At 44.1% G+C, this 12,343-nt stretch overlaps 1 protein-coding gene and 1 long non-coding RNA gene across 3 annotated transcripts in view; one reads left to right on the top strand and one right to left on the bottom strand.

Annotated features, from left to right (window-relative positions):
- Window positions 1-8,834, bottom strand: part of LOC116686176 (metal transporter CNNM4-like) — a 36,954-nt gene extending 28,120 nt beyond the window's left edge. For both annotated transcript variants that reach the window (XM_032511146.1, XM_032511145.1), the window contains exons 1-2: window positions 7,702-8,834; window positions 6,191-6,554 (exon numbers count right to left, since the gene is read on the bottom strand). In XM_032511146.1, coding sequence (XP_032367037.1) covers window positions 6,191-6,554; window positions 7,702-8,781 — 1,444 coding nt within the window. In that variant the 5' untranslated portion in view covers window positions 8,782-8,834. The remainder of the gene's footprint in view (window positions 1-6,190; window positions 6,555-7,701) is intronic.
- LOC116686188 (uncharacterized) lies at window positions 3,072-3,976 on the top strand. The gene is made up of 2 exons (XR_004331171.1): window positions 3,072-3,270; window positions 3,917-3,976. It is a non-coding gene; the product is annotated as an uncharacterized LOC116686188 (long non-coding RNA).
- Window positions 8,835-12,343: the final 3,509 nt, after the last annotated feature.

The raw sequence follows: 12,343 nt of genomic DNA, 5'->3' as shown, positions 1-12,343 counted from the left end.
CTGTCTGTCGAATAGGGAACGACCGATCTCTTAGTGCCGAAGCCGATACCGATTTGTTTCCCATCAGCCTTAGCCGATGACCAATACAGGCTGACGATTTTCTTGAGCCGATATTTGGAGCCGATACTGCTTTTGCTCCTTCAATTTACATCAAAAAAATGTAAATCCTGCCACACTGGCTTTGTTTACGGAATCTGCTCTGCCATTTATTTAAAAAATATTAACCAAAAACACAGATCAGTGTCGCTTCTACACTCATCTTACTTTCACGTCACCCTAAGGACGTGTGCAATGTGCATCATATGGACGGGTGCACTGCATAGGGGTAACTGTACAAGGGTAAAAGGCTTTCATCAACATCTACAACACAGCCATGGTGATGCTTTGCTTGCTGACATATTATAAGACAGATATAATCAGGTCATCACTAAATGTCCTCTGTCAACACTAGAGTTGGGCGATTACCGTGACTAATTAAAAATGATGACATAAGACGGCGTCACCAATCTCTTCCTCTCATCCGTGTCTCCTATACAAGTGCAATGCATTTTTTTTAATGACGTACTGAAACTGATACCGTTGCTATTTTTAAAACCCTGCGGTACACCGTATTACCGCCCAACCCTTTGTCAACACATTTAAATAATTTAAGAAAACCATGAACCTGAAACGTAGCCATTGAAGTAAAGACTTAAAGCCACGGTGCTAGTGGTGGAGGGGCAGTTTACTCAATTTATAAAATTACAAAATTGAGTAAACTATTAAAGACAACATATGTTTTACAGACCACAAAGTCTTTAATCCTTGTGTTGTCTTCCCGTCAACCGTGAAACACTATTATCACTTTTTTACCGACAGTTCAAAGTTATTTGATATTTCTAATGTTGACATTTTCAGCGCTTATTTTGAAGGCCCATTTTTTGTGATAAAAAAAATCTGAAAACGGGTCAAATTTGACACAAGGACAACATGATGGTTAAAAAAAGTTTATTTTAATAATTTACTCCTATCACCTCTTGCCCAGTCAGAGTGTTTCTGCATCATCAGCGTTTTGCAATATTTGAGATGTGGAAGTAGACACCACGCTGTCACTGTCTGGGGCAAGATGTGTCAATGATGCATAGGAACGAAAACAATGAACCTTTTAATTATTTTTTTTAAAGCTATTTTTCTGGGCATTTTTGGCCAAAAAAGGGGAGAGAAAGAGGGGGGGGGGGGGACCCCTGCTCTACCAGCTGAGCTACCTGGGCGCCCTCTTTAACTAATTTTATGTAAGACAATACGTACATTAGGGCTGCACGATTATGGCCAAAATGATAATTACGATTACTTTGATTCATATTGAGATCACGATTAATTATTTGTTGATTTTAACCAAAACAAATTCTATTGTCACATAGGCTGCTTATAACTGCTGTTACATCCGTATCGTGGTACATTCCTCTTATGTTGAAGTTGTATGTTGTATGCCATGTGAAGATGCACCATTTTTGACACACAATGGTATTTAACCAGCTGTAAAGAAGCATGTCCGCAGCGTCCGAAGGTCGTTTCAGGATCATCTGCCTGTTGTGAGGGTGATGTGATGAGGCGGACGCGTGGTATCTTATGATAAAAGGTCCATTGGTTAAGTTTGGCTCTTTCTTCTAAAAATTACTCTGTACGTCTGTTTGGAAACGAGCCCTCTAAACTAAATCATTGACTGCCTCTCTGCTGATTTGAACAGCAGTGATAGTGTAGCTTATTTGTGGTGTATTATTAATAACAAAAGTGTTATAAATAGCCTCTAATGGACAGCTGATTATTTCTTCTGCAGTGTGTTTTTTCCTGAAAGCCTGGCGAAGACATCAGAAGCACTGATATACAAACTATTCAACTTCAGATTCATACGTTTTGTGTGTGTTTTTCCTGAAAACTAGAACATGTTTACATGCTTTAATGTTAAATAAAACACATTTTATCATACTGCCTCATACCCAGGCGCAGAACATACTCGGTGGTTGGCTTTAGGCTTTGCGGTGTGTTCAAGTGCAGCTTTTTGGCCAAGGCCCGGGCTATGTAAAGAGACGTGAGGCAGCGAGGAATAGAAGCCGAGAGTTTGGAAAACAATGGTTGAAACCAGAGCGTTCAGACTCACCAAAGATATCTTTTATATACTGTCTCATTATTTGAAGCCTTGGCCCCATTTAAAGGCTCTGGGACACCAACATGACGGCCAACCAGCAGCAGAAAAGGCCGTCGGGCTGATCACTCCGCTCCCCGAGGTCTAAAAAGTGCCTCTGAACACACCGAAGCGACGCCGACTTGAGCGCACGCTCTGCACGTGCGTGAGACGTAATACGTCTCCATGACGGCAGGCGGCGCTAATCTGTATTGTCGCCCAGAATGAGAAAACGAGAAATGACGGAACATTTCTCTAGAGCTTGTAAACACAGAGCACGCTGTCGTGTTGATAGTAGTCAAGAAGGATCGTCGTTGTCACTGTTGTCAAAATACGACGGCGAGTAATAAGAAGATACTGGTGTTGTCAGCTCCTGGTTTCTCGTGCACTGATTCGCTAGTCAAGGGCTCCACCAATCAGATTGGTCATTGACTCCAACTGCCCACTGGCCTATTCAACAAGTCAAATCGGCCAAAATGAACGCCGACAGCTCCTCTGACTGACGACAGCATTGAACACACCGAACAGACTCGAGTCCCAGACCTCGCCAGACTGTCTGACGGACGATAATCGGGTTGATGTGTCATTGTTACATTTTAGATATGACATAAAACACGTAAAAAAGCATAATAGGTCTTCTTTAAGAGCGTGTCTATATCCATTTATGGCAACCTGAGACAGTTCCAGGGTTTCCCTTTAGAAAAGTTGTTGTAGCCCGATGGCGAGTGGGTTTTCTCCACGAGAGCCCGGCTGGGGCCAGTTACAGACTCATGGCAGCTTTAATGGAAATAATAGTTAATAGAATAGTTTCTGTGATCAACACAATCACGGATGGAATCACGAAATTAAGATTTTAAACAAAGCTATGAGACAGATTCCATAGAGCCCTGCATTAAAGAGGAAATATGCAGGTTTTTTTTAGCTTAATGTACCTTAACTGAACAGCTTTGGAGTCATGTGAATGGTTATATGACTTCTTTTCGGGTTGAATGGGGGTCGTCTCACCCCCCTCCCCCCCCAGCGCCTGGAAGCGACAGGAAGTATTGCGTAATATCAGGTCTCGCAATGTAACGAACTGCTTCACGGCACTGCACACAAACAGGAACCAGGTAGCTATAAGAACGAGGTAGCTATAAGAACAAGGTAGCTATAAGAACGAGGTAGCTATAAGAACCAGGTAGCTATAAGAACGAGGTAGCTATAAGAACCAGGTAGCTATAAGAACAAGGTAGCTATAAGAACGAGGTAGCTATAAGAACGAGGTAGCTATAAGAACGAGGTAGCTATAAGAACGAGGTAGCTATAAGAACAAGGTAGCTATAAGAACCAGGTAGCTATAAGAACCAGGTAGCTATAAGAACAAGGTAGCTATAAGAACGAGGTAGCTATAAGAACGAGGTAGCTATAAGAACGAGGTAGCTATAAGACAAAGTGTAGATATAAGACGAGGTAGCTATAAACCAGGTAGCTATAAGAACCGGTAGCATAAAACAAGGTAGCTAGAACAGGTAGCTTAAGAACGAGGTAGCTATAAGAAGAACGAGGTAGATAAGAACAAGGTACTTAAGACAGGTAGCTATCAGAAACAGGTACTATAGACAAGGGCATAAGAACGGTAGCTATAGAAGAGAAACACGAGTAGCTATAAGAACAAGGTAGCTATAAGAACAAGGTAGCTATAAGAACAAGGTAGCTATAAGACCTGTCTCTATAAGAACAAGGTAGCTATAAGAACAAGGTAGCTATAAGAACAAGGTAGCTATAAGAACAAGGTAGCGGTGGAGTTTTTCAAACTAGCGTCATGGCTGAGCCGGCGAGACAGAAGCAGAAAGCTTGGAAAGCATTGTCGGAGGAACAGAGAAAAAAGAAACTGCAGGCTAACCGAGCGAAGAAGTAAGATACAAGTAAAAGTTATAGCTGCCAAATATCTATTCTGAAGCTATAGGAGGAGCTCTATAGAGAAACCTGTAAGCAAAAAGCAAGAAAACAGCGAAGAAATGGCCAAAACTGCATAGCGGCCCTTTAAGTTAGTGCTAAAAACTAACTGGAGATTTGAAAATAGGACTATGTAAGTTTCCAAGAGAGTGCCCAACTGTTACTGTAAAAAACAACTAAAAATTACTTGAATTCCCAGGGGCTGAGGCCTGCTGGGCCATCGGGGGGAAACTGAGATTTCTAACAGAACAGATGAATAAGCTCAGCTTCATACATCTGATGAAGACAATCCAGCTGCTGTGTTTAATTGGACGTTGGCTGCTTTACAAATGTGAAGAAAAGCATTTGATTTTTTGGAAACTGCACCGTCATCATCCGATTAAGCTTCAACTCTCCTGCAGCGCTCCGTTGTTATGACACCGGCTTCGTATTCAAGGTGTGGATATCAGCGCTGAGATTTCCAGCGTTAATCCCGTGCGCCTGAACGTGCACATTTTCATCCCATCAAACGCATGAACACAGCAGCTGATTTCAGAGATTAGATCTTCATGTCGTTGTGGACCGGGGATAAACCCTGCACCCGGACCAGATGAAACTCTGATGCAGCCAATCCATTACATTAAATAGCCTGGGCCGCAATCCATTAAATAGCCTGGGCCGCAACAAACGGCTCATTTCCTCCTCGACAATTAATCTGTTAGTTGTTTCTTCTATGAAATGTTATAAAACGGTGAAAAATGTCCAAGATGACGTCCCTTAAATGTCTCGTTTTGTCCACAACTCAAAGATATTCAGATGACCGTCACAGAGGAGAGAAGAAACTAGAAAATATTCACATTTAACAAGCAGACGTCAGAAAAAGGATTTAAAGGGAACCCTAACTCTCTAACAGCCATTTTTGGTATTTCCTATAACACAGACCTCCCGCACGCCCTGGCGTTTACGTCTCTCGTTTCACGATAACCTAATTCATTGTCATGATACAATGATGATTGGGAAAAAATATCCAACTTCTAAAATCGCCTAAATGGGCAAGTGGGTTGCTCTGTTTACTTGTCCCGGGCCATCGGGCAACCTTTATTGATGAACCCTGAAAGCTGACAGTGACCGATGACAACTTCCTGTTTCAGAACACGCGTCTCGCCAGGAGACAACGGGACGAAACGTGCTGATTGGTGGATGGTCGCTGCACCGAGCTTAAATAGGCTGCTATGTTCCAGTCGTCAATACATCTGATCAATACAGAGAGACTAATGGAGGGGGGGGGAGGGAGGGAGAGGGATAGAGGGAGGCAAAGATAGGTAGGGAGGGAAGGAAGGAAGGAAGGATAGAAGGAAGGAAGGATAGAGGTAGAGGTGGAATTGGTCCAACGGTCCGAACCACCTCTTTTGATCCGGGCCGTGGTCCGAGGCCTTGCTCACCTGCAATTTTGGTTCGGCCCAAACTGAAAAGTACGAAAGTCTTGATGAGGTCGGTGTGAAAACGGTATCGGTTGATTTATTTGAAGAGATTTCTTTCTATTTATTTCCGTATTTTGATGAGGGATTTTTCTTATAAATCTAATTATTAATTATTTTGTTATTAAAGATAAAAAACAACTTTAGTTGCATTTTTTTCTATGAAGACACATCGTTGTTTTACACCGTTTATAGAAATAAAGAAACATTCGTCTGAGAAAATTGCATCGTGAACCCTATCGAAACGGTAAACTGAATATCTTTTGAGTTGTGGACAAAACAAGACATTTGAGGACATTTGAGGGCGTCATCTTGGACATTTGGGGGACACTGATCCACATTTTATAGACCAAACTTATCAATTAATCAAGACATTGATCGTTCACACACGGACGGACGGACGGACACACACAGACACACATGGATGGACACACACACACACACACAAACACACACACACACAGACAGACAAACACGGACGGACGGACGCACACACACACACACACAAACAAAAACGACCTGACACACACGGAACGGACGGCACACCCCACACAGCCACACCCACACACCGCGCGAAAGACAGACAAAGCACGGACAGACACACACACACACACACAGACACACACACCCCCCCCACCTTTCTTGAACTCCTCCAGCATGGCGTCCAGCTTGGTGTCGTGGAACACGAAGTGCACCGGGTGGTTGTAGAACTTGGTGATGGTCTTCAGGGTGGTGCAGTCGTCCGGGTCCACGAAGGCCAGGTCCTTCACGTACAGGATGTCCACGATGTTGGAGCGCTCGTCGTCGTACACGGGGATGCGCGTGTAGCCGCTCTCCATGATCTCAGACATGGTGTTGAAGTCGAGCACGGCGTCGGCCTGGATCATGAAGCAGTGGTCGGTGGGCGTCATCACGTCCTCCACCGTCTTGTTCCGCAGCTCCAGGGCGCCCTGGATCATGTTCAGCTCCTCCTTCACCAGGTCGTTGTAGGGCTCCGTCACCTGCAGGGTGGATGGAGGCAGGGAAGCTGTTTAATAACACTAATCACAATAATAATAATAATAACATATTATAGGTGTAGGAGCCACATTATGTTGTTTATAATATATATATGTTGTCACGGCTCTGGAATGCCCTCCCAGAGACCCTAAGGGCCCCACAGACTGTGGAGACCTTTAAGAAGGGCCTAAAGACACTACTATTTCAAAAGGCCTTTTAAACAGTCATTGTTTTAATTTTAGTTTTATGGTGTTTTATTATTGCTTGTCAATTGTTATCGTACTCTGGAAACTGTTTTTAACTCCCTATTAATTGTAGCACTTTGAGATTTCTTTTTGAAATGTAAAGGGCATTATAAATAAAACGTATTATTATTATTATGTTTATGGTCTTATTTAATAAATAAATAATTGCGATTAACAATTTAATTTGGAGAGTGGGTTGTCTTTCATATTTTTTGAGAGGGATAAATCTACCTTTTCTAAATATTAAGGGGGGGGGGGGGCATATCATCCCCTGCATCCCCCCAAAATCTAAACCTATGAATGAGCAAATTGAATGAGTCCAAATTTAACTTTTTTGTCCACCAGCCTTTAAAAGCCATTTAGCAGCCATCCAATAGATACACATGGATTAATGGCTGGTGAGTGAAGCTAACAGGAGCATCAGTAGGTCAGTCAGTATGGAGTTGGGTTGGGAACCAGAGGGTTGCTGGTTCAAGTCCCCATCCAGCCCAGAATATGCTGGTGGACCAGTAGCTGTCACACGTTAACACTAAGGTGCTCCTGAGCAAGGCACCCAACCCACAAGTGATTGGGGTTCCTATCCAGTATAGGTACTGAGCGCATGAGTAATCCAACAGTGATTTTTAATAAGAAGGCTACAATATTATTATTAATACTTAATTGACTTTACCACCATTCGGCTGCTAATGACTACGGTTCACTACTACTTATTTGATTTTATTATTTATTTCCTTTTCTCTTAATATCAGAGGGACAGAGGATAGACAGGAATTGTGGGAGAGAGAGATGAGGGACGGGGTCCTCGGGATTCGAACCCGCGCCGTTGCAGAGGCCTCAGCCTCCATGGGGCGCACGCGCTTCCTGGGTGAGCTAGAGGTTAATAGCTAGTTATCGCACCACTGACCTTCAGCATCCCCACCAGCTTCTCCCGGTTGTACACGATCCCGATCTCCTCGCCCAGCATGAAGTCCAGCAGCTTGCTGACGGGGAAGGACACCGGGAACGTGAGGAACATGAAGAACTTCGTCACCAGGATGGTGTCGGCTCCCACGGCGAGTCCGTGGCGCGAGCACAGCGCCTGGGGCACGATCTCCCCGAAAATCACAATCCCCACGGTGGAAGCCACCACGGCCCCCAAACCGGACCCGGTGAGGTCGTCGAGCAGGATGGTGAGCGTGGTGTTCACCAGGACGTTGCCTAGCAGCAGAGAACAGAGAAGATAGTTCCCCTTGCTGCGGATGGGTTCGATCTTTCGGGCGTACTTCTTCTCCTTCTCGGTGCCGCAGCTCTGCACGATGCGCAGCTCCATGGGGTCCAGCGCCATCAGCCCGAGGTTCAGCCCGCTGAACATGCCAGAGAGCACGAGCAGGCAGGCGATGAGGATGGCCTGGAGCCAGATGGGCAGCAGGGACTTCTTCTCCTCCAGCACCAGCAGCCTGCCATCGCTGTCCCCCAGCAGCACCCACCTGCTCCCGTCCGCGCTCCGCGTGCACAGGGCGTACTCCTTCTTCGGCTCGCTCTTGCGGAGCGGCTTAACGTGAACCGTGAGTAGCCCCGACGTGCCTCGACTTGTGACGTTCATGAAGGTCCCGACGCTGATGTCCTTCGTGAAATCAACACAAGTCCTGTCCGGCGCCTCCATCATGCCGCTGCCGCTCCCCCTCGCCGCCGCCACCGCGTCCTCTTCCTCCCCTTCGCCGCCGTCCGTCAGCTCCGTGAAGCGGATTTGCGTCCAGGCGCCCGAGTGGAGCTGCACCCCGTAAAACCGGAGCTGCACGGAGCTCTCCTCAGTCACCTGGATGACACCATCGTCATTGGTGCCGGACGGCTTGTCGCTCCTCTCCAGCCGCATGCCGAGCACCTGGCTGCCGCCCCCGCCGCCCCCGGACGCCGCCGTCGTCTCCGTGCGGCCGCCGACCGCGCTCCACAGGAAGATGATGACAGTGAGAGTGTAACCCTGCTGCCCGCTCCATTCTGTCGCCATGTTTGTTTCACTGCTCGGTGACCCGGGCTGACGTCATTTACTCATGTCCAAGATGCTCCGCCCCCCCCCCACCGCTTCCCCTACACACACACACACACAAACACACGTTAACACCGCCTACCGGGACAGCGACAGGTAGAGCTATTAAACAACCCCCCTTCTCGCTCTCTCTCTCCTCGTCTCTCTCTCATGCCCTCTCTCTCTCTCTCTCTCTCTCTCTCTCTCTCTCTCTCTCTCTCTCTCTCTCTCTAATTTACTTATTTAGAGTCCTTTCTGAAGAATAATAGAATTTCTTTTGCAAAATGTCAAATTTTTAGGTCCAAGTTAAAGACATTTTTTAGGAGCTCTTCTGATGCAGCTGCTTCTCTCGGGATCTTGATATCTCTCTCTCTATTTCTCTCTCTATTTCTCTTTCTTTTCTCGTCTTTTCTCAGTCCCAAAATCCCTTTTTCTTATCTCTGTTTTCTCCTTTTTTCAGTCACTGTAAAGCAGCAACCTCCCCTCTCTCTCTCTCTCTCTCTCTCTCTCTCCCTCCCTCCCTCCCTCCTCTCTGTCTCTCACACAAACAGTGTACAATCTGTTGTTTTGATGCTCTATTTATGCAGCAGGTAAACATCCCCAAATTTGGCACCTTCCCTCCCTCCTTTTCCCTCCCTCCTCTTCCTTCCCTCCTCCCTTGGCCTCTGAGTTTCGGGGCAATGCGGCACACAGCTGCTGCTGCTGCTGCTTTTTGTATAAGTGCAGTTAGGTAAGGCACATGGCCTCTTGTGCACCCCTCTCCCCCCCCCCCCCCCCCCCCCCCTCTCACACACGCGCACTTCTCTCCCCCACCCCTCCCCTCCCCTCCTCCTCCTGCACCATCCCGCATCCCTCTGGCACCAAGCCCGGCCTGCTGGATGGAGGCAGGGAAGCTGTCTGTTTAATAACACTAATCACAATAATAATAATAATAATAACATGTAATCTGTATGCATATTTTACTGCATCAATTATCTAACATGATTCATGTTTTTTTTTAGGGTTACTTTTCCTTTTTTCTAGCTTCATTCACTTTATGTTAAAACCAAAACATCTGGTTTTCCTTTGCATGTCTTTTTTTATTCACTGTCTCTTAAATGCATCATTGTTGTGCTAAATGAATCAAAAGTATGGTTATTAATAACAAATTAACAATAAGTGTTTGAATTAAATCAGGGTTGCTCAAATACACACACTCCCCTTTTTCAAGTGTTTTTCCATCAAATCCCCACAACAAAATTTCATTTTTCTCTTTTTAATCATTCTTAACCGTCTTAATTAGGTCCTAATATTTAGTTATGTAACACAACATAAAGCATTGTCTCCCCCAGCGCCACCTGGTGGCCAACTGCTGCTAAGAAATCAGGAAGTAATTCTTATTTATTGGTATTGTGAGTTAATAAGACAATAGATGATAATTTAAATGTTCCACATCCACTCCTCACGCTCTCTTTATATCTGATGATTTTATTTAATAAATCATTTTGTGCAAGAACTCAGTAGCCGACATTTAAACTGTACATGTCAACTAATATTCTTATTTATACTTAGATATCGTCTCTTTACACTTAACCCTCGTGTTGTCTTCCCGTCGAAATTGAAGATCATCACATTTGTTGACACTTTTTCTCAATGTTTTTAACTTTTTCTTATGTTATGTTGTCTTCACATTTTCTTTATGGTTTGTCCCTTTATTCACTTTGACGCTTTTTTTCAATGTTTGTCACATTTTTGGCATTTTCAACACTACGTAACTCTAACTTATTAACTTTAGTTTTACAGTTATTTTTGAAATTTATGGTCTATAAACCTCATTTATAGGAAATTATACCTAATGTTTGAGTTAGAAAAGCAGAAATCAGGAATTATTGAGACTAAAATGAAAGGAATGGATGTTGATGATAATCACAGACTGGAATATGTCAACTTTTACTCAATACTATTTCAACAACACTTCCATTTGTTTTACAATGCTATAAAATAGAATAAGACCCAAAATTAATGAAAGTAGAGATGTGTCCTTGGCAAAGAGCGTTGGAATCAATCATGTTATTTTGGGGAATTATAAAGAACAATGATATAGGACAACAGGACAATTTGACCCATATTCAGAGTTTTTTTTTTTATATCCGAAATACAGGCATTTTCAAATCGGGGTGAAAATGGTTGGAAACACACAAGCACATTGAGAGAAAAAAATCAAAAATACAATAACTTCAACAAAAACGTTGAGATAAGGGGCAAAATGTTTTTCATGGTCAAAGGGAAGACAACACACGGGTTAAACATCCCATTTGTCAGCGCTATTATTAATATTTACACTATTATATACTGTAGTATGCATATTTTTTCACATAGTTCTTATTTCTACATATTGTTAACTTAAGTATAATGCACCTTCCGCCTCCCATCGTGACAGTTAGAGCCACACCACACACCACACACACACACACACACACACACACACCCACACACACACACACCACACCCACACACACACACACACACACACACACCACACACACACACACACACACCACCAACACACACACACCTCTGATTCTGCCACTCCACTCCCCGGCCGGCCACTTTATTAGAAACACCTTTACAGTTTGATGAATATTAAAAGTACTTTACAAACTAAATGTAACTAAAGATTTTGCATTAATTAAAGGGACTATATCTAACTTTGTAATGTTTCTGAACCTGTGTTATTATGTTCCATCTGATGACCATAACAACGTAATAATAATCACCTGTAATTTCCTTGTTGTTATGGTTTTGAGTAAAGTTTTTATCTGTTGTCTGTTTTTATTGTTTTTGGCATATTCTGTTTTAGAAGGTTTTTCCCGGTTATTTATTATGCTTTTATCTTGTGTTGTTATCTGTAGTTGTGCAGCACTTCGGGGCAGTAGTGACCGTTTGTGATTGTGCTATAGGAGCAAACTTTTACCTTGACCTTGACCTTTGACCTGTAGGCCTAACAGCAAACTTCCAGGGAAAAGGCCGGGAGACGGCGCTACCGTAACTACTGCGGTTCACTGACCTCAGAGCTCGGACGCTGACGCTGGGAACGACGTCACACCCGAGCTGAACACGTTCCAGTTACCAGTCGGATTTGAATTGTTTTCATTAGCTCTAGCCAGATTAGCCTTTGTTAGCATTTAGCAACAACAAAAATCGATTCAAGCTCTACCGATTCAAAACGGATTCATAGAATTCCAATTTCTTTTTTTGTTTTGTATTGGCGTGTGTTATGGTTTGGGGTTTTTTGTGTTGGGTTTGTTTTCCTGTTTTTGCCTCCCTGTGGATGTCTCAGGGTTTTCCCTCAGTCCCGTGTGCCTGATCGGTCTCCTGTTCCCGGTGAGCGTCTGTCTGCTCCGTTCCTGTGTTATTTTGTAGTACGGTTTCCTGTCTTGTCTGATCCTGTCTAGCTTTACTTTTGCCTGTCTGATTGTCCAGCCCCACCCTAATGTGATTCACCTGATGTCTCACCTGTTCTCCATTACCTCGTTGCCTCTTGTATTTAACCCCTGTGTTTTCT

The sequence above is a fragment of the Etheostoma spectabile genome, unplaced genomic scaffold (assembly GCF_008692095.1).
Source record: "Etheostoma spectabile isolate EspeVRDwgs_2016 unplaced genomic scaffold, UIUC_Espe_1.0 scaffold325, whole genome shotgun sequence".
Lineage (NCBI taxonomy): Eukaryota > Metazoa > Chordata > Actinopteri > Perciformes > Percidae > Etheostoma > Etheostoma spectabile.
This window is presented reverse-complemented; position numbering and strand designations above follow the sequence as displayed.